This window comes from Apiotrichum porosum, assembly GCF_003942205.1.
Source record: "Apiotrichum porosum strain DSM 27194 chromosome Unknown scaffold_10, whole genome shotgun sequence".
Classification (NCBI taxonomy): Eukaryota; Fungi; Basidiomycota; class Tremellomycetes; order Trichosporonales; family Trichosporonaceae; genus Apiotrichum; species Apiotrichum porosum.
In genome coordinates, this window is record NW_021167117.1 from 964,490 (window position 1) to 985,211 (window position 20,722).

At 57.8% G+C, this 20,722-nt stretch overlaps 9 protein-coding genes across 9 annotated transcripts; 5 read left to right on the forward strand and 4 right to left on the reverse strand.

Moving 5' to 3' along the window:
• Positions 1 to 1,046: 1,046 nt before the first annotated feature.
• Positions 1,047 to 1,412, reverse strand: EHS24_001487 (uncharacterized protein; the record flags this gene model as incomplete). Its single annotated transcript, XM_028617278.1, has 1 exon — positions 1,047 to 1,412. The coding sequence occupies one exon, from the start codon at positions 1,410 to 1,412 to the stop codon at positions 1,047 to 1,049; it is 366 nt and encodes a 121-aa protein (XP_028474585.1).
• A 593-nt stretch (positions 1,413 to 2,005) lies between these two features.
• EHS24_001488 (uncharacterized protein) lies at positions 2,006 to 3,397 on the reverse strand (the record flags this gene model as incomplete). Its single annotated transcript, XM_028617279.1, has 4 exons — positions 2,006 to 2,597; positions 2,634 to 2,718; positions 2,757 to 2,827; positions 2,865 to 3,397. 4 exons carry the CDS (start codon positions 3,395 to 3,397, stop codon positions 2,006 to 2,008), a joined length of 1,281 nt encoding a protein of 426 aa, XP_028474586.1.
• A 1,171-nt stretch (positions 3,398 to 4,568) lies between these two features.
• EHS24_001489 (uncharacterized protein) lies at positions 4,569 to 5,807 on the forward strand (the record flags this gene model as incomplete). The annotated part of the gene is made up of 1 exon (XM_028617280.1): positions 4,569 to 5,807. One exon carries the CDS (start codon positions 4,569 to 4,571, stop codon positions 5,805 to 5,807), a length of 1,239 nt encoding a protein of 412 aa, XP_028474587.1.
• Positions 5,808 to 6,424: 617 nt separating this feature from the next.
• EHS24_001490 (uncharacterized protein) lies at positions 6,425 to 7,123 on the forward strand (the record flags this gene model as incomplete). The annotated part of the gene is made up of 1 exon (XM_028617281.1): positions 6,425 to 7,123. One exon carries the CDS (start codon positions 6,425 to 6,427, stop codon positions 7,121 to 7,123), a length of 699 nt encoding a protein of 232 aa, XP_028474588.1.
• A 150-nt stretch (positions 7,124 to 7,273) lies between these two features.
• EHS24_001491 (uncharacterized protein) lies at positions 7,274 to 9,143 on the reverse strand (the record flags this gene model as incomplete). Its single annotated transcript, XM_028617282.1, has 6 exons — positions 7,274 to 7,405; positions 7,451 to 7,742; positions 7,781 to 7,836; positions 7,885 to 8,408; positions 8,444 to 8,587; positions 8,624 to 9,143. 6 exons carry the CDS (start codon positions 9,141 to 9,143, stop codon positions 7,274 to 7,276), a joined length of 1,668 nt encoding a protein of 555 aa, XP_028474589.1.
• A 1,684-nt stretch (positions 9,144 to 10,827) lies between these two features.
• On the forward strand, positions 10,828 to 12,829 carry EHS24_001492 (uncharacterized protein; the record flags this gene model as incomplete). The annotated part of the gene is made up of 7 exons (XM_028617283.1): positions 10,828 to 10,947; positions 10,995 to 11,056; positions 11,092 to 11,189; positions 11,239 to 11,400; positions 11,458 to 12,417; positions 12,487 to 12,491; positions 12,539 to 12,829. 7 exons carry the CDS (start codon positions 10,828 to 10,830, stop codon positions 12,827 to 12,829), a joined length of 1,698 nt encoding a protein of 565 aa, XP_028474590.1.
• A 355-nt stretch (positions 12,830 to 13,184) lies between these two features.
• EHS24_001493 (uncharacterized protein) lies at positions 13,185 to 16,728 on the forward strand (the record flags this gene model as incomplete). Its single annotated transcript, XM_028617284.1, has 7 exons — positions 13,185 to 13,656; positions 13,720 to 14,909; positions 14,948 to 15,044; positions 15,082 to 15,233; positions 15,273 to 15,560; positions 15,611 to 15,969; positions 16,011 to 16,728. The coding sequence occupies 7 exons, from the start codon at positions 13,185 to 13,187 to the stop codon at positions 16,726 to 16,728; spliced, it is 3,276 nt and encodes a 1,091-aa protein (XP_028474591.1).
• A 298-nt stretch (positions 16,729 to 17,026) lies between these two features.
• Positions 17,027 to 18,272, reverse strand: EHS24_001494 (uncharacterized protein; the record flags this gene model as incomplete). Its single annotated transcript, XM_028617285.1, has 7 exons — positions 17,027 to 17,085; positions 17,141 to 17,237; positions 17,287 to 17,453; positions 17,492 to 17,549; positions 17,619 to 17,676; positions 17,856 to 17,964; positions 18,074 to 18,272. The coding sequence occupies 7 exons, from the start codon at positions 18,270 to 18,272 to the stop codon at positions 17,027 to 17,029; spliced, it is 747 nt and encodes a 248-aa protein (XP_028474592.1).
• Positions 18,273 to 18,620: 348 nt separating this feature from the next.
• On the forward strand, positions 18,621 to 20,444 carry EHS24_001495 (uncharacterized protein; the record flags this gene model as incomplete). The annotated part of the gene is made up of 1 exon (XM_028617286.1): positions 18,621 to 20,444. The coding sequence occupies one exon, from the start codon at positions 18,621 to 18,623 to the stop codon at positions 20,442 to 20,444; it is 1,824 nt and encodes a 607-aa protein (XP_028474593.1).
• Positions 20,445 to 20,722: the final 278 nt, after the last annotated feature.

Genomic DNA, 20,722 nt, shown 5'->3' on the forward strand with positions numbered 1-20,722 from the left:
CGCAGTAGATAGAGGCTAGGCACATTTACTGGCATATATTGCATCTCATGGCATGGATTTTCTTTTAATGACTACCACACAAACACGTACAGCCGCTGCCCATCGTTTGCGCTTGATTGACCCTTGTGCTGGATGGACTTGGCTGCTGCTATGAGCTGCGGTGTCTGCCGTTGGGTGCGGGGCGAGATGGACCGCAGGGGAGGAAAGTGAGCCACGGCGGGGTTCGCGCGACTTGCCCGCGTGCAGGTGACCAGCACGAGCTTGGTTTGTGCCACGTCCCAACATGTTCTCTTCATGGGTCAAGCGTTGCGTACAGTACAGCGTCATCGAGGGAATTACCCATATACCAAGTCAGATCTCAGAGGCAGTGCAAGGCAGACATACAATCTCGCTGTGGTCGAGCGAGGGAGGAGCGAGAGAGTGAGATAAGGGGTGCGAGAAATCGCTCCCTTGGAGCAGACGGCCTGGAGCATGGGTAGTTCTATCTTGCACTGACGCGCGGCAGCGCGGCATCGTGGCAGGTATGGTCAATAGATCCACAACCGAGCTCGCACGCGACGAGGGTCGCGCGCTGCCGGACATGACGCAGCCGAAACAAGTTACATAGTACACTGTTAACGTATGGGAGAAAGGGACGCCGTACGCGGTAATGGGTATCGTAGGCGAGTGGGTGGTGGTTAAGGGGGTAAGGTAGGTGTGGGTGTATTGTGGAGGGGATATACGTCGCCACGCATAGGTGCAGGCCCGGGGGAACGTAGCGCGCCGGCGACGTCCATGGGAGCCGGCACACGAGGGGCGGACGTGCAATTAGGAGGTGAGGATAAGGACGTGTAGGAGGTTGGTGGGATAGGTGGCAGAGTTGCTAGCCAGACGCGTAACGCGTCAAGGCGCGTGAGGGTGGGTCGCGTTCGGGGCAGGGGTGAACGGCTCGCGAGGACGTGAGGCCGCCCGGTGGTGTGCGGGCTCGCCGAGCTGCCAAGCAGTCAGAAACAAACCTCCACACACTACACCGGCGGCCGAGCAGTCTTCGACGCGAGCTCGTCACTCTAGCGGCGCGCAGTGGGCGAGTTGGCAGCAGCGTACTGCCTGGCGAGGGTCGCGCGACCGGTCGAGTTGGACGAGACGGACGAGATGCTGGTCGGCGATCCCTCGCGCACCTGCTGCTGCTGCTGGGCGGCGGCCGTGACGGCAACGGTGGGGACGTTTTTGGCCGCGTTCTTGGCCGCACGGCGCTTCTTGGGCTTGGCCGTCCATGACTCGTAGGCGTAGCTGAGGGGGTAGAAGATGCACTGGCCGAGGAGGCCGACGAGGAAGAAGGGAAGGAGGCAGAGGGCAAGCGAGGAAAAGGCCGCGCTGATGGTGAAGCGCAGCGCGTTTCCGGGGAGGGGAGGGGGAAGAGTAATGGTGCTCATGGTGCAAGGCCGTGAGGAGACAGAGGCAGAGAGGGGCGGACGAAGCTGGCGAGGTCCTTGGGAGGATTAGAGCGAGGTGGGCGAGAGGGCGAGAGGGCGAGAGAGCGAGTAGGTAGCGGTCGGCGTCCGATAGTAGAGTGGTTGACAAGAGCGCAGCGACGAGCAACGACGCAACGACGACCACGACGCTCCGCGCTCCGATGGGGGAACACACAATCGTGCGATTCTGTCCTAATACGACGCGGGCCCAAAATTCTAATGCCAATAACAATCACGTGTCGGCCCTATTCCTTCCGTGCAGAGAACCCGGGGCACACGTCCCCCCTCAGCAGATCGATCCGTCGAGCGGCGCACTTGCGCACTTGCGAAGTTGGGAAATCACACTAGTCTTTTTGCGCCGTTTTACATCGACACATTATGTGTTTCGTGAGGGGGGTGGAAACGCACTATCATGTGTCCAGCAAGGATGAAATTGACAAACAGTGTGTTTCTCCCTTTAGCGCATGATACTCCCCCACAGTGCATATCACAGGCTCTACCAGTATACACAAATGGTACATGTCATCTCTAACAACATATCAGATCCAAACACCTCACGCCAGCATCTCCTCTGCAAGCGAGTCCGCACGCGCCTTGCGAGCCTCGCGCGCGTCACGAGCACGATCGCTGCTCGTCCCTCTACCGCCCTGCATCGCTCGACGCTTCTCTACACCGCGGTCCTTGGCTCTGCGTGGGATCCGGGTGCGCTTGTTGGTATCACTTGCGGTCGACGTTCCCGTCGATGCCGGAGACGAAGGTGTGCGGTGAGCTGCAATGACGAACTGGAGCGCGTCTTTAGATTCCTCATCATCATGCCAGTGCGCCTCGGGGTCTGGCTCGGACGGCGCGGTGGGCGCAGGTGTGGCCAGCTGCAGACCGTGCAAGGAAGGGCGGTGGGTAATGTGCGGCGTGGCGTCGAGGCAACGACTCGCCAGTCTGTCTGCGCGTTCGCTGGCCCCGTGCATCTCGCTGCGAAGCAGGTCCAGGGAACGCTGGAGGTTCTCGAGCTGGCCCTCTAGCGTGTTGGTCCTATCCTCGAGCTCGATAATGCGGGTCTGGAGAACCTGGACGTCCTTGCCGTTGCCCCTAAGCAAGGTGAACACCTTGTCTACGAGCACAAGGAGAAGCAGAAGGGTCGCGAGGTCGCTGGATATTAGCTCAGACAAGGTGTGAGTGACTCACTGGGAGGTGAAGCGGGTGTTTGTGTACCGCTTCTGGCCAACAAAGCCGGCGCCGGCGAGGAGGAGAGAGAGGGCATGCCATGGGTCTGATGGGTCAGCGTTAGTACAAAGCTATGTAACCCACGAGACACTTTGTGGTACCGCCAGATGCTTGCAATGGCGGCCACGGCGACGAATCCAACCCATACATACTGCCTAGGATGTCAGCACTCAACTCCAGCTTCAAACTCACTTGACGGTGGCCACAACTTCGGGTGGCGTCTGGTCCACCACCCAATCAAGCTTGGCGGACATGGTTGCCCACTGCTTCTCAAGCAGCTTGACGCAGTCGTTGACGGTGTACCACTGCGCTGTGCGAAGGTAGGTCGCCAGCGCGAGCGACGATCGAGTTGTTGGTGTTGTGGGAACGAGGGAATACTGCTGGGAAGAAAAGTTGGTGGAGCCTGATAACAAGGTCGCGTTCGGTGTGGAACCGTTGGCTGTGGGGATCTGGTCGTACAACCACCCTAGCGTGCCAAACGTGAGTTGGAAGGGAACGCACGCCGTCTGGGCAAGCAACGCGGCGTCCGAGCCAAAGTTGCTGCCAACGAGGTCGAGGACGACACCGAATCCGTATGCACTGGCTGTGCTGGTGAGCTCCTGCCGTTGAGAAAATGGCCACCCACCTTTTGGAGCCTCGCAGGCCGTGTAAGCCCGACCGATCCACTTGTACAGACACCACGAGGTGCCCGAGAACCAGAGGAGAATGGCAATGGGGAGTTCCATGGTGTCATGGGGTTATGGTGGCCATGGGAAGGGAGTGTTGTTGTTGACATTGGGGGCGGCGAGAGGGCGTCGCTAACATGTTTTGTTGCCCCGCTGGCCGATACGATGACGTCGAACCCTTTTGGCCGAGTGAGTCACATTGGTAAGCAGAATGTCCGGCCTGTCGACGTGTCGGTTCTGATGTGGTGGGCAAGTAACAGGCATGGTACGTGGAGCAGCAACGTGCTGGGCCACGGGGGAGCATGCATGGTGGAGAATGGGCTGCACTATGACAGGTATGCAGGTGGGGTGGGTGGTGGACGGTCATGAACAGCCGATATCTGATATTTGCTCTCACCCACGTTCTCAAGTCTTCCCGTACGCGCGTACGCACGCCCTTGCAACACACGCAGCAGTCACCGCACACGTACCGTGCTCTCCGCTCACATGTGTACTGACACTCCACCACGCTCTCGCAGTAGGGAGAGGCCAGAGGGAGAGTTACTGGGGACCTGCGTCGCCGTTATCACTGGAACTCCAGAACTATCAACCCGTGGCCCCAGTTCAAGTTGAGTCAACCCGGCGTCCCTTTGCAGTTGATACCAGCTAATGGATCCACACGCTCAAGAACCGCAGACTGTGGTCACTAATGTGCATGGACTTGACAGAAGGGACGATAATGGTGGTAGTGGAGACGGGGTGGTGGAGGCGGGTGGTTGTGTTTGACGGCGGGCGACTTTTGGTGGCGATGGCGGGGGAAGACGCCGTTAAGAGTCCCTGTTGTACAGTATTTCGTGGGATGTTGCAGCCTCTCCCGGGCCCTGGGGGGGCCCATGTGCAAACGCTTGCACGCTTGCTCGCCTGCACGTCTGACCCCGGACTGCGGATGGCGGCTATGGCGCATAATGCACCCCGGGGGGGTGTCACTACCTTGACGTGAGGCTCCATTGTTGCTGCACGAGCCAAAAACCAAAGACACGACCGACCCACCGAGCTCGGAACTCGGAAGATCGGAAGGCTGACCTCCGCACATCAACGCGCTGAACTACGTTGCGTTGCCTTACTCATTCGCTTATCATATAAACGGCGACTCTCAACGCTGACGCTGCCACCCACTCCCTTCTCCAACTCTCTCCCAACACTCGCACACTCGCAACCTCCAACTCTCTCCCAACACTCGCACACTCGCAACATGACCCAGCAACAGCAACAGTGGCGCGTCGGCAAGCGCGTCGCCGTCATGGGCGGCGGACCTGGTGGCATCTCGACAGCCCTCGCTTTCCATGCCCGCGGTTTTGACGTCCGCGTCTTTGAGCGTCAGAAGGAGTGCACGGCCATTGGCGGCGCCGTCCTCCTCTCCGTCCCCGTCCTGGCCGTGCTCCGCTCGTACGGCATCGACGTTGAAAACTTTGGCTCGTTTACGATCACCCACTTTATGAACAACAAAGGCACCGACCGTGTGATTCTCCCATTCAACCCCAAGGTCGAGGAGGCCATGGGTATCAAGGGATGGCACTATGGCGTCCTGCGCTCCTCTGCGTTCCAGAAGATGCTCGACAAGGTTCCTGAGGGGATGATCACCACCAACGCCGAGTGTGTCGGGTACGACGAGAACGACAAAGAAGTGACGGCCAAGTTCAAGGACGGGTCGACAGTTCAGTGCGACCTGATTGTAGGCGCTGACGGGATCCGGTCGGCGGTTTCACAGGAGATGTTTGGCGACCCCAAGATCTTCCACTGCGGTATCCGCCTTTGGCTCGCATGGTGCGACCCCATCCCCGATATCCCTGTCAACATGGGTGCGATCTGCCACGATGACAAGTACCAGGCGTCATTCTTCCCCATGACCCATCATGAGGGCAAGCCCGGTTACGAGTGGTGGGTCGTCGAGCCCTCTTCGCCCACGGCAGAGGTCCCCACCGACGTCAAGGCGCACGTCCAAGGCATTCTCAACAACTTCGCCGACCCCCTCCCGCGCTTCCCAGACGCGACCAACTTTGACACCCAAGTCTACCGCTGGGAGATTTACAACCGTCCAGCACTCGACAAGTGGTCCAAGGGCCGTGCCGTGTGTGTCGGCGACGCGGTCCACCCCGTCTCGCCCTACGCCGCTTACGGGATGGGCATGGCCATCGAGGACGGCTACTACCTGGCGCGCGCCTTTGACGGAATCGACCTGAGCGACAAGCGCGCCGTGGCCGCTGCCTTTGAGGTCTACGAGTCGGAGCGCGTCGACTATGTCAACCACAACATGCTGTTTGCCCGTCGCCTCGGCTACATGTTCCACCAGGTGCCTTGGCCACTGTCCAAGCTGCGCGACCTCGTGTTCGACCACACCCCCTTCATGAGTCACTTTATGAAGTCGGGGTACCTGGAGAAGTCGGAAATTGAGACTTTGGGGTTGAAAGAGCTTCATGTAAGGCGGGAGTAGGCAAATCACTACCAGCAAGCTGCAAGTCTGAAGTCACGCGCCACTGCGGTTGTTACGGGAATTAGGAGGGTCACAGTGCGGCAAGGTCACAGTTTAATACCATGTACAATGTACGACATGTACGACATGTTCGAGGTGCACGATAGGTCTCACTTGCTCCTATTCCTACGATCTTGCACGTTCAGAAACTTACACGCAACACATGCAATGTGGCTAAGGTGAGCTGCCGGGACACTTGGGTCCTTGACCATGTCGTTCACTTTGGGCGCCATTTCCGCAACCCCTCTATGGGTATCATCAGTGCCGCCCCTGTCGGCAAGAACCATGCTTGTCTGCGTGTAACTGGCGCATTGAAGAAGGCATCTGCTTTCTAACTCGACTGACATGCTGACTCGTGAAACCGAGACATCTGACCATCGGCATTGACGGGCGTTAGTCACCGACCGCCGATCGCCGATGGATCGTTGCTGCCGTGACGCCATTATCATCGCACGCGGTTACACCTTAACCGACAAGGTGTTCACATTGCTCGTCCATCCATTCTTCCTGCTTCAGCTACTTAAACTGGCACGGACAGCAACGTCGCAAAGCCATATCACTACCACCATCGGTACAGCATGACTGCGGCACCTACTCCCCAGGTCTTGTGCTTTGACGTCTTTGGCACCGTTGTCGACTGGCACGGCACGATTGTCAAGGAGATGGCCCACATTGCACCTCAAGTCGACGGCAGCAAGTTTGCCAACGCCTGGCGCCAGGGATACGCTCCTGCCATGAAGGCCACGATGGATTCGGGTCAATGGCGCCTCCTTGACGAGCTCCACATGGACATTCTGAAGAGTATCTGTCCCCAATTTGGGCTCGACTTGACTGCCGAACAGCTCGACCACCTCAACCATGTCTGGCACCGTCTCGACGCTTGGCCCGATTCGAGCACGGCCCTCAAGCGGCTGAAGACCAAGTTTACCCTCTCTCCCTTGTCCAATGGCAGTATTGGGCTGCTCACACACATGGCCAAACGCGCCGACCTGAACTGGGATGTGATCCTCTGTTCCGAGGTCTTCAAGGCTTACAAGCCTGATCCGCGGACTTACAACGGCGTCGGCAAGGTCCTCGAGGTGCCCAACGACCGCGTCATGATGATAGCAGCCCATCACTCCGATCTGGACGCGGCGCAGGACTGTGGCTTGCAGACGGCCTACATTGAGCGGCCGACAGAGTATGGTGCCGACAACATCAAGGATGTGACTCCGCAGCCGCGACACCCCCTTCACTTTCGCAACTTGGGTGAAGTGGCTGATTACTTTGGCTGCTGAACAGTTAACCCATGTTGTATTGAGTTGTGGCTGTATACAACCTGCTGCAGTGTTGAGTTACCAGGAGGCAGTGTTTGTGATCGCGTAGCGAGACAGCGAGGAGCCTGGCATTGTCTACTTGTTCATTCCCGAAGCGACTTCCGTGAACACCTATTCGGCAGTACCCTCCGCAACGATGAATTGCCACGAGTGCTTGCGCACCACGCTCCTATGTTTCTCCCACTCAGCCGCACTAAACGTCGTGGCCACGGGAGCTACATTGTTGGGGTCTTCAAAGGTATTCTGAGGGGCCGTCAATTGCCCTTCTTCTTTCTACCGTGCACTTACAATGGCAGAAATGTCGTCGTGATACAACTCGTGCACGACAACGCTTTCCAACTTGAGCCCGGCCAACACGAGAGGTGCTTCCCAATCTGCAGATGGGTGACGGTTTATGACAGACAGCCGAACACTAACACGCCCCTCCTTTTGGATGACCATGCTGACAATATCGACGTATCGAGGGCGAAGACCGAGTTGCTGAATGAAATCCGGGTATGTGGGGCCATCATAGCGGTCAGGAAGAGAAGGTACCTGCAGTGTGTGGCCGTTCTTCATGTATTTGGCGAAAAACTTGAGACTGACAAACGTCAGTGACAATCTGAGTCATGGGCTCACGGGTAGTAGTTGGGTTGGAAGAGAATGCCGTCGGGACGGGTAATGATTGGCGATAGCTGGGTTTGGAGTTAGGAGTTTGAACCGACAAGTTGAGAACAACTCACAACATTGACAGTCTGCGCGTAGCAAGCGATACCAATGGAGGTGTGGTTGCGGAGAAACGCATGCAACCAACCCGCGAGACCGAGCGCATCTGTGAGGTCATAGGTCTGCTGAAGACCATTCTTGGCGTTGGCCTTCCGGTTGTCCCACACTCCCCACTCGTCGTAGGAGATTTTGACACTGTTGGCAGGAATTTGGCGCCAAGTGTTGTCGATGTTGTAAAGATCGATGAGCGACTTGCAGACCTGGATGCCGCGCTCGGGGGCCGCCGCTCCAAAAACATTCTTCTCATACTCATACCCAGAGGGCTTGCCGCCGTGCATGGCCGTGTAAAAGTGAATGGTGTGGAAGTCGACATGAGGAATCAGGACTTGCAGAACCGCGCGGTCCCAATCGGACCATCCGTTTTCGCCACACGACGAAAGCTTGATGGTCGGATCGTACATCTTCATAGATAGAGCCCACCGCTTTGCCATTTGCGCATACTCGGTGGCCGTGAGCTGTCCAATAGTCCAGGGACCAAAAGCTAAAGTGTAAGCCAGGTAAACGCAGGACACCCACTCTCGTTACCAAGGCCCCAATACTTGACATTGTGTGGCTCATCGCGGCCCGTGTTCTTGCGGCGGAGGTTGGCCCAGTACGTGTTCTCAGTCCCGTTGCAGTACTCAAGCCATGCAAGAGCTTCTTCAAAGGTACCAGTACCCACTGATCGTCGTCAGGATTGCCACCAAGGAAACCCACTGTTGAGACAGAGAAAGGGCTCCCACCCGTAGGCACGGCACATGGCGATAAACTCGTCTGTGCCAAACCGGTTGCTTTCCGATCTGCCCCAGGCGGGGTCCCAAGCAGCCTTCCGTTCTTCGGCGGGACCGATACCGTTCTGCCAGTGGTAGTCACAAGCATAGCTGCCACCAGGCCACCTCATGATGGGAATCTCCAGCTCGCCATCACGAGCAATCACGCGGCGGATATCGGCACGCCAGGCCGGAGCATGGTTTGGCTGCTGCTCAAGAAGCCTGGAGGGCGAGGGTGCCTTTGGGTCATCCACAATACCGCCGTAGATGCAGCGGCCCAGGTGCTCGATGAAACCACCATACATGAGCTCGGTCACAAGTTCACCTCCCGTGTCGGCGTGCTGCATGGCGTCGATGACCACCGGCGCCACACTAAGGGAAACCGGGTGGTTTGCCGTGGTGGGCAGTGACGGGTCTGCTCCACGGCCCGAGAGTACCATCCAGTCAAAGGTCGAAAGGTGGGCCATTGTTGTGAAGTGCTGTCGTGTGTGGAGTTGTCATGGGGGCCTGCGAGCGTGGCATCTTTAAGGAGCTCATGTTGACGCTTTACCCGGACGTTTCCTCCATAAGGACCGTACAGTGAGTGCCATGAATCCTCCGAGATACGGTAGCCGATCCGCCAACTACCTGCCTAAAGGGCAAGTCACTGCTCCTGGCTTCCGGCGTTGGTGGGTCGGAGCGGTTACATAGGGGTTATGGCAGGCGCCTCCAACTAGGAGTTGGCTGTCTTTCGGTCACCTCCGTCCGGAACAAGCTCGGGAGAGGCATGTGCCGCGAGTAATCTGTTGGCATTGGCGACTGAGCCTCATTGATACCAAGTCACAGGACAGTGGGTTAGCGTCGCCGGTTGGTCCATCGCCCGCCATTTCAGCGAGAGTGACAGGACCAAGACGTCCTGGCATCCTTGGCGACCATACTCCGAGCCGGCGCAAATGACTGCGGAGAAGGGGGATATCAGTGGCAATATGGGAGGCAAGGGAGCCAGTTAGGCGGGTTCAGTACGGCCTGACGCCCATGGTCCGGCGGGTGGGTGGCACCGACCGCAAAGGGCGCCCGGTGGGAATTGTGGAGGTGGTGGGCCAAGTGTGGTACTCAGAAGGGCACCATTGGGCCGAGGCCGGGGGGATTGCGGGGCAATGAGGGGGTAGTGTGGGGAGAAACGATGTATGGATGCTGGAGAATGTGTCCCGTGGACAGAGCACATGCGATCTCCCGAATGGCGCTATGTGCTTGGGTGCACAGGACCAAACAGCAATACTCAAGCTTAAGAATAGCGCAGTTAAGCAACAACAGGTGCCTTGGCTCGGTCCGAAGGTCACCGTAGACAGGGTACGCGGCGGTTGTGCCACGGATATGCATGTGGCGCGGGCCGATAAGCTGCTCCGCATGGGTCGCCGGATTCTCGGCAATTCCACCCGCTCTGTCCATGATCTCGCCGGCGACTGCTGCGTTGACTCCAGAGCCAGCCAACTTCCCACTGGCTGCCTCAGCATGGTGTGTATCTTGGAATTTCTGAAGGAAAGCCATTACCGACAATAGCACGGGTTGTGTTTCCTCATCACTGCGGTGTAAAACCGAGGATGATACTTCGTCGGGGGAAATGAGGAAAATCATCCTTAAAAAGCTGTATAACCTCAACCTGCTCTCTGATCTCTTTCCATTGGGACCATCTTCTGGCGGCACAAATGCGGCTGGATTGTCCCTCCACAGTGCTTGGCTTCCTTTATGCCGACCTTTCGATACCGCAATTGAACCGAGGCCGTCTAGCCGTCATGAGGGTGCCACACGGTGCTCCTTTCATTTCGTCAGGATCGGCTGTGGCGCCCCACGCTTGGGTGCTAAAGAGAAGCAGACCCGTGGAGCGCCGCAAGACCCGAGCGGAGGATATGTACATCTTCAGTACTTCAGTCTTGGCGCAGTGATGTGACCCGTCTATTCTGGCCCACGTTTGGGACCTAGCTTGCCAGACGGAGGATAGGAAGTAACGCACTGGCACTCGGTGGTCCAGCCGCCACTCGTGATATACATACATAAAGTGAGAGTTTACCAACGACGGTACGGCACCCCTTTCCCCATACCACTTTTGGCCAAGAGCGAGGCCAATCCGCCTTATTCTGACTCGCACTCGTCTACTACTCCAACTGCCACAACATGGGCGTCATTACTGGCCCCACCGCCCCGGCCGGTATCACCACCGATCTCATGACGGTCTTGGGAGGTCGCGACACGAGATGGTTCAAGGGCTGCCTTCTCAAGCTCAACATGATGCTTGTGAGTTGAGAGGGGACCATTGCTTGATAGTGCTGACAGGTGGCTAGATCTTCCTCTGTCTCTCCAATTGTGGTAACGGCTACGATGGTTCAATGATGAACGGTCTTCAGTGAGGCCCCCAAACGTTACCGTCCCTAACATCAGATCCCTTACCAACTGGCGGACCTATTTCAACCACCCCGAGAACAATGCCTCCCTTCTGGGTGTGTTCAACGCTATTCAAACGATTGGCGCGGTCGTTGGTGAGTGGCACACCTACCGGCTGTTGTATGTGAGGCTGACTCTTGTGAGGCCTCCCGCTGGCTCCCATTGTCAACGACCGCCTGGGACGCAGGTGGTCCATCTTCATCGGTAACGCAATTGTCCTCATTGCCACTGGCATTCAAGCTGGGGCCCAGAATGTCGGCATGTTCATCGGCTCGAGATGCCTCGTCGGCTTTGGTCTTAGCTTTGGTTAGTTCAGCAGCTGACGCGCCACTACCACTTCTGGGCTTCGGCTAACAACTCCAGCTTGCATGGGCGCGCCGATTCTGATCACCGAGCTCGCGTTCCCCACACACCGTGCCCCCGTCACCTCCATCTTCAACACTGGTTGGGGCTTTGGTTCGATTATTGCTGCCTGGACGACCTACGGCACCTTCCGCATATCCAACAACTGGGCTTGGCGCCTTCCTTCGCTCCTCCAGGGTGTTACCGCTGGTATCCAGGTCATTGGCATCTGGTTCGTTCCCGAGTCCCCCCGTTGGCTCATCGACCATGGACGCGATGAAGAGGCTCGCAACATTCTCGCCAAGTACCATTGCAACGGGAACTTCGACGACCCGCTTCTTGCATTCGAATTCGAGGAGATTAAGGAGGCCATTCGTGCGGAGAAGGAGAACGCACAGTCCTCCAGCATGAAGGAGCTTTTCACCACCAAGCCCAACCTCCGCCGTCTTCGTGTCTACCTGGCTCTCGCGATCGCCGGACAATGGTCGGGCAGTGGAATTATCAGCTACTACCTTACCGTGGTTCTCGACTCTATCGGTATCACCTCCCAGGACACCCAGACGTTGATCAACGGCATGAACACGCTCTGGTCATGGATCGTTGGATTCAGTTTTGCTCTGATGATCGACAAGATGGGTCGTCGAAAGATGATTCTTATTTCATTCATCGGCATGTGCTTCAACTTTACATCTTGGACCATCTGCTCCGCCATCTACACCAAGTCGGCTACCGAGTACGACCCTGCTTGCCTCGCGGCAAACGGTGGTAGTTCAGCCAACTGTGTCGCTACGAACGCCAACCAGGCTGCCGGTCACGCTATTCTGGCCTTCATCTTCATCAACGCACTCTTCTACTGGATTGGTATTGGACCAGTCGGATCGACATACGCACTTGAGATTCTCCCCTACCGCCTTCGCACCAAGGGAATTTTTGTCTACCAAATGGCCGTCAACGCTGCCCTGGTGTTCAACCAGTATGTCAGTGAGTATTCTCATGTGACGGACCTTGTTTGTGAACGCTCTGGCTGACCGTGGCTTCCTTCGTGAACAGACCCCGTAAGTATCTCGTCGTTGTCAACCCTTCGTCTATGCTAATTCTTTAGATTGCGCTTTCTGCCCTCGGATGGCGCTACTACCTGGTGTACTGCGTTTTCCTCGCCTTTGAGGTAGTTTATTTCTACGTCTTCTTGATCGAAACGAGAGGACCCAACGGACCTCTGCCGCTGGAGGAGATCTCATTCCTCTTCGAGAAGGGCGCCTATGGCTTCCAAAAGCCGCCAAAAGTCGGTATCGAGGACATTGAGCATGCTGCTCATAACGATGAGAAAGATGTGACGGAGAAGGATGTGACGGAGATTGAGCAACAGGAGAGGGTCACGACCCTTGCAGGCTAGCGATAGCCAAGTGAGGACATGAAGGATGGACCCAGACATCGGTCAAGGCCCTAGGTATATAAATTGGCTGAGTAACGCAGATGCAAAGAATGTCAACTGTTTGACTGTGCCGAGTGTCAGAGGCAGTTCCATATCTCTCGTCGTTCAATGCATGGAGTTATAGAGAGAGAGAGAGTCGAATGGTGCCACAGTGCACCCCCAAGAGCAACAGATAGCTGATGGACGGAAGCAAATTGATAATGGGCCCGAGCCGATCACCTTGAGAGGCCCAACGCGGTGGGACGCGTTGACCAACAACAACAACAACAACAACAACATCGCGTTCACGCGTCCATCACACCCTCCACCACTCCGCATGGCCCACATCGCTTCAAGCGACCTTGTCCCCGGAAGAGTACTGCAAGGCATCGTAAGGGGCAAACCACGGTTTCTCTTTCCAGGACACGGAGACGCCACCGCTGCGCGCCTCAAGTTTGGCGTGTTTGTGCGCCTTGACTCTCCACCGTCCGACTACTCAGCGCCTGTGCCAGACAACAACGACAACGAGAGCGGACTGTCGCATATCCCCAAACCACAGACGGGGTACACGATCATCTTTACCCTTACTTCTGCCCCAGGACAGCCTGTCGACACGGCTAGGGCGAAGGACGACTACAAGAAACTCTCCGCGGCACAAAAGCACAAAGGCCTAATTGAGATTGACTGTACTGGCGTCAAGGTCGTGTCGCGTGAGTACGACAAGGAAAAGAAGGATAGAATCAACGTCGCCGTTTGCGCGAGTGGCCCACGACGTGCTGTCATTGAAGGTGTGGACCGTATTCTGCTAGGTAAGTCACGTCCGCTTGGCCTGTGTCGCTGGCCTTCTCGCTCATAGTTGACACCCTTACTAGATTGTGCAACATCCGCACCCAACCCGAGGCGTGCAGATTCCAAGACCAAGGCATCCTCATCCAAAGCGCACGTCTGGGATTTCCACGACGACGTCTTCTCCCCGGGTCCGTCTTCCCCTCATCCCCCAGCACAACCTCCAGCTGTCGCCGAAGCCCCACCGGTCGCACTTCCCCCACGCTTCCGCCCACTATCCACCCTTCCACAGCTCAGCTTCTCCGCCGGTGCTGCTCCCATCACCCCGCAGGCTCCGCGTTACAGTCGTAATAAGCGTCCAGGTGCGCCTGTCAGCGCTGTTCCCCATAACCACAACACCACTTCCACTGCCAGTGCCAGCACGACCTTGAACAAGGGCCTCCAGACATCACCACCCCCACCAACTCGTGAACGCTTCGATCTATCACACTTGTCGCAGCCCGCTATTGCGCCGCTCGACATTGTACACCGCGCGCGCCAGTTCCTCCCTACCCCGTCAGACGCCTCTCGTCCTGAGACCATCGAAGTAGACAGCAGTGGTGAGACAGAGGCACTTGTTCTGTCGCCACCTAGTAGCTCTGATCCGGTCGTGTTATCTCGCCCTTCGAGTGTCTCTCGCTCCGCGTCATCCCCAATCAACTGGGCACTGGATAACCCAGGCCAGCCTCAGGACCTTGAGACTTCTCTCGACATCGACATCGCAAACGAACCCACACCACCACCCCCAGCGCCCAGTATGCAGAACAAGCGAGCACGAGAGGACTCTGTGTCTCGCGACGAGAGTCTGTCACCCGAATCCAAGAGAATCATGGCAAAGGTCAAAAGACGTAAACAACTAAACGACATGCTCGAGGCTGAGGAACGCCGCGGGGCGGAACTGCAAAGCAGACAAAGTCGCAACTCGGTCACTCCTGCCCAACGCGTTTCTATCGCACCTGCTGCGGCGACACCTTCCCAAGGGAGGGAGCGTGTTAAACAGCGCACCGAGTCGAGCGAGAACAGGCAAGCCCACGCAGGAGTTGCCCGACTCCCAGAAGCTCCTGACAGGACCGTCACGACTGCACGCGCAGCCCCACTCTCAAGGGTCGAAGCGCAGAAACAGGCCATGGCCACCGCCCAAGCTGCGGCAGAGGCAAAAGCGCGTGATGCGGCCAAGAAGAAGGCGGCCGAGGAGGCAACGAACGCGCAAATGCTTGGCCATGAACTCCGCGCAGGTGTAAGTCTGTCCTGCTTTACCTGGCTGACCACGCCCAGGGAAATACATACGCTCTCCTAAGGGATGTCCGCGATGGCGTCCTCGTCAACATCATGGGTGTCATCATCAGAGTTACAGCAGGCCATGTGCCAGGCAGTGAGTCATGGGACTAATACGGCGGCTAACGTTGCAGTGGACCATATCCACACAGTGGTCATTAGCGACCTTTCCGTGCACACCGCGGGAGTGTCGAGCGAGGACATGGTCGTAACTGTGTTTCGCAAGACGCCACAAGAGCTGGTTGGATTCGACGTGGGCGCCGCCGTCCTGTTTCGTGGTGTCAAGGTGAGCTTGCCTTTGCTGAGAGCGGCGTTGACATATCAGACCAACAAGTTCCGTGACAAGGTCAAGGGCAACCTTTACTCCAATTCTTCCAACCAGTGGGCGACTTTACGCGGGCACGAGATCAAGTATTCGGTCGACTGGAAAGGTGCCAGGCTCCTTCCAGAGGAACATGAACGTCTCCGGGCATTGTCGGGCTGGTGGAACAAGCAAGATGATGCCTCCCACTTCGCTGCAGTATCAACCCAAGTTGGCGACGGTGGTGTGGGCACCACCAAGAAAGAGCACTTGCTAGAGGCTCTTGACGCAAGCATGTTTGCGGACATTGTCGTAAAGGCAAGTTTCCACCTCACTGCAAGCAAGCCAAGCTGACTCTATAGATTGTCGCAGTCATCAAGAATGACCGTGGATACACCTTTCCTCGGTGGGAGCTGTACCTCACCGACGGCTCTGTCAATCCACGCCCAACGCGAAACTTTCACAACGTCAGCGCCGGTCTACCCGGATCTGCCATCTTTATGCTAGCAGTCTGGGCGCGTGATGGTGCCGATGGCGACACGCGCGATTTTCAACCGTACGAGTACTACCGATTCCCTAACGTGCGGTGCAAGGACCGTCACGGGGAGCTTGAGCTTAACTGGTCTGAAAAAGTCGAAACTACACAAAAGGCGGCCGGATGGAAGAACAAGGAGTTTACACGGATCACAAAGGAAGACCCGAGGGCCAAGGCTATTGAACGGTGAGTCGAGCTTCCTCTCAGACTTGGCTGACGGCCCCCAGCCGCATTGAACAGACCAAGCAAAAGGCCAAGCGAGGCGAAGACTTTCCCGTCGCCGTCGCACCGCCGCCTGATTTCTTCGAGCAGCTCCCGTCAGCCCCTCCGCCTGAGACGCGCGCTCCCATCCGAACCACCAACAGGGAAGAGATCAAGCACCCCGTCACACCCTTGTCGGAGGCGATCGCAAACCCTACCCTTCCGAACAAGTATCGCATCCAAGCGCGTGTATCCCGAATTGAGTCTCGACGCGCAAAGGCCGCGCCCGACTCGTTGGCCATTCTCTTTTGCAGCAAATGCCGAACGTGCATCAACGCCGAACACTGCCAGTCGTGCAATGACAGGGCATACCAATACGCCGAGGCGAGGTGGGATATGTTTGTCTTCTTTGAGATGGACGACGTGGCCAAGGCCACTGCAGCCAAGATGGGTCTTGCACTCGCCTTCGAGGGTGAGTGGGGCGTCTTCTTTGGCGGACCAGCCGCCGAGGCATGTCTACCAGCTTTGCCGCCCCTCGGGGGCTATATGGGCCCCAACGAGGTCAAACGTGTCCGCAACCGTCTGGAGGCGTTTACGGGCCGTGTCCACGACGCAATGTTGGGTCCCAAGTTGGATGGGGAGCGGACCCGTCCGGCCATCGATTGGACGGTGCAGACGTATACTGTTGGCGAGGGTGCCAACAAGACGGAAATGTGGGAGGTAGTGGATATGGAGAAGGCGTAAGAAGGACAAATGAATGCTCAAGTGGCGATGTATGATGTTGTTATCTAGAGCAAGCCAACCCACAACCAAGGTGAGGTTGGTGACGGGTCATGTGTTTGTGTAGGCAAAGCCAACTCTGGAACGGCTATAAGAGCAGCATCGCCGCGGTCCTCTCGTTCCTTCTCCTGCTCCCACTTTCTTATACACTCCACATGAAGGCACGGGCTGGCCCATGCATGCAGGAAACGACCAACAAAACAAACTGACTGGACTGGACGGACTGGAGGATACAAACAAAAGGGGTGAGGCGTCCTCATCTTCAGTCCCAGGCCTCCTCGGCCGACCTGCGTGCCAGCCTCTTGACGCGCTTCTTGTATCCTGAGGCGGAGAGTCAGCTGAATGCGCGCAAACCGAAGGAGAATCTATCACCTACCGTCATAATCCTCGCGGACCTGCTTGGCCGCGTCGACGTTGGCGGGCGAGTTCAGGTCGGGGTTGTCGACCGAGAGTAGGGAAATGACGGAAATGAGCTGCCCGTCAGTTTGACGCGCCATTGAGACGAGCGCCCAGCTAACTCACCACACTCTCGACGCTGTGAACGGGGAGCCAGCGCTCGCCGGCGTCCTCGTAACCCCACTCGTCCTCTCCAGGCGCGTGCTGTTCGGTCAGCTGCTGCCCATTGTGCTTAGCTTTACTCACGAGGATGGAGACGCAGACCTCGCCCTTGCGCGAGCCGTTATCGTAGACTGAACGTCAGCTTTGACCATGAAAACCAGCAGCTCACTGTTTGGGTGCCACATCTCAGTGTCAAAGATCATCTTGGGAGGGAGAAGGGGGTACTCCTGCAGAACCGTCAGCTGGACTGGCAAACACACAGCTGGCCGACGTCATGGACGCGTCTGGGAACATACGGGAGGGAAGATGAGGCGAGCCTTGAGGATGGCGCCCTCGTACAGAGTGTCGATAGGGCTGAAAGGAGGCAGACGGACATGTAAGGGGCGCGCGTGTGCGTAAAGGTTAATGGAGGGAGGAAACAGAATGAGCCAAGACGCGGAATGCGGTTCATACCGGCGGGAAGCAGTTGGGGGAGCACAGACACACCACGGTCAGCGACAGGACAGGGAGCGAGACGGCGTCAAGCTACGCACCCAATGATCACAATGCTCCACTCAAGAATGTTGTCATCGTCGACAAGGCCGGCGCTGAAGCCGTCGACGGGGTTCTTCTGGAACTCTGCGCGCTGATCAGCTGACTGGACTACATACGTGTTGTTTGTGGGTGCGACAATCTCAGCTCTGGGCCATGATCCTCGCGGCCGCGTGTGGTGACGTGTACGCTGTATGGCAAATAGAACGCCAGCACGTACACGACACGTAAAAGGACTGCGCGTAGACCAGTTTCTGGGAGGAGAGTGCAGAGGGAAGGCACGTACCGAGGAGCTGCTTCCTGAGGATGAGTGACGAGTTGGAGGTCGAGCTGACGCCGGCGTCGGGCTTGCCCGAGCCTGGACGGCTTGGGGGGTAAGGCGACGAGGCCGAGTTGGCGCCTGGACGAGTGGGGGGCATGTGTATAGAGACGGTTGCGGTCGCCTAGAGGGGAGGGAGCACGGGAGGCGACGTCGAGCAAGTTGCACGAGACTGGGATGGGTGGTGCGCAGAGAGAGTGGAATGACGGCAGCCATTCCCAGTTGCCACCAAGCAGGCTTACCGGCGGGGAACATTTAAAACCACAGCGGCTGCTTTTGTAGTCGCAGAACGACTATGCAAATGGCCCCGGGCTAATTAAATTAGCAGAACATTCCTAATGCGGTCAACCGTGGGAGAGTGTCCTCTGTTTTCGATCTGCACTGTACTTTTGAGAATTCAGAACTTCGAGGCCACATCGATCCGTCATACACCACTACTACCACCACCATGCCGTCGCCGCTCGTCCAGGTGCAGCAGCTCGAAAAGGCTCTGACAGACAAGCCCGCGGACCCCAACCCTCTCGTCCCGCTCCTCACCCTCGCCCGCCACTCCTCCCCCGAGGTCGTCCACAAGGCAACATGGGCGCTGTACCGTGTCTTTGGCGCACTCATCGCAGCTGGCCGTGTCGGCGGCATCACCGGTGATGCTCGCGCTAGCGCCCAGACTCCCGACTCTTCGTCTGCCTCCAGCTCTGCTGGCGCTCGTGAAGTCAAGGGCTGGGTGCGTGACCGTTTCCTCGAGTATGCGGACCTCCTCGGCAGCCTTCTCCACGACTCGGAGTCCAGCCTGCGCTCTTCGGGCCTCAAGCTCATGTTCGCTCTTCTCCCTCCCCTCTCTGCCGCCAGCGGTGTCCCTTACCACTCGGCCTACTTCCGCCTGATCCTCCGTCACCTCCTCTCTCCCACCAAGTCGCTGCGCGGCGCACGTCCCGCTGCCGGCTCGTCTGCCTCGGGCACGCGCTGGGCCACCGTCGCCGCCAACCAGGAAGGCGAGGCCGGCGTTCTCCCTGCTGACGTTGCTGCCGAGGTCGTGGAGGAGTACTGGGCCAAGTACGACGACCTCCGTCTGTTCTTCTTCCGCGAGACGGCGGCTGCTATTGCTGCTCAGGACGTCCACCCGACCAACCTCCTCATCATGGTTGCGCCTCTCACCAACCTGCCCAAGGTCGCCGACGACCTCAACGCCTTTTTCATCCCTCACATTGCTGAGCCTCCCGCATCTGGCAAATCCGCGAACAAGAAGGCCAAGACTTCGCGTTCGAGCAAGAAGGCCAAGCGCGAGGCAGAGGAGCTTCCGGAGTGGATGGCGACGTACGAGTCGGACGAGGAGGATGAGGACGACGTGATTGTGGGCGGCAAGCGCACGCGTACCACCGCCCTGGGCACTCACGCTGCCGTTCACTCGATCAAGGCTCACATTGACGCCTACACTGCCGTCTGGGAGGGTCTCCTCTCGCGTGTCCCTCTCGATGTGGCTTGGACTCGCCGTATCCTGGCCTCGCTGCACGGTGAGCGCGGTATCCTCGCTCACTGGGCTGCCGCCCGCCGCGTGCGCCTCGCCGACTGGCTGGGCAACACTGTTGACGGTGGAGGCGCCAACGCCATGCTCGCCATGAACGGTCTCTTCGTCCTCATGACACAGTACAACCTCGACTACCCCAACTTCTACGAGCGTCTGTATGCCCTCCTGGACGCCAACGTCCTGCACGCTCGCTACCGTGCGCGTTTCTTCCGTCTGCTCGACACTTTCCTCCGCTCGCCCTTGCTCTCTGCTGCGCTCGTGGCAAGCTTTATCAAGCGCCTCGCACGTCTCAGCCTCGGCGCGCCACCTGCCGGCGCCATCCTGGTCATTCCATTCGTGTACAACCTCTTCAAGCGCCACCCCGGCACCATGGTCATGCTCCAGCGCCTGCCGGACGAGATGGAGGAGGGCGACCCGTACGACAACACCGAGCCCAAGCCCATGGCCACGCACGCGATCGACTCGTCCGTCTGGGAACTGGCCGCTCTCCAGAACCACTACCTCGCCTCCATTCAGACCCTGGCCAAGGTCTTCACCGAGCAGTTTACAAAGCCAGAGTTCAACCTCGAAGACTTCCTCGACCACGGATACGGCACGCTCTTTGAGACCGAGGCCGCGCGCAAGATTAAGAATGCGCCCAGCCTCGCCGTCGCCCTCGAGCTCGGCCAGGCAAGCGACATTCCGCCCCTCTTCCCGGCGCGCGGCGCCACCTCGGAGCGCGATGCCGTCAGCCAGCTGTGGGCTTTCTGAGGTCGTCGTTTAATTCTCCCTTCAGGCATTCTTTTCTTAGAGTCACACCAGCACACATACCCCCACACATCGATGTATCACATTTTTGCTACAGGTTTGCCAGCTGCTGCTTTTCGTTGGGGATGAACGGTGCATCGGGGACAGCGTCGCGCAGACTACGTGTGGTGTTGAATGTAAAAAAAACTACTGGTAGAAAAGAGCTAAACGAAGGGGGCTGTTGTGTATATAACACGCAAACTAATAGGACAGAGGGGTATCCAGCACTGAAAAAAGAACCA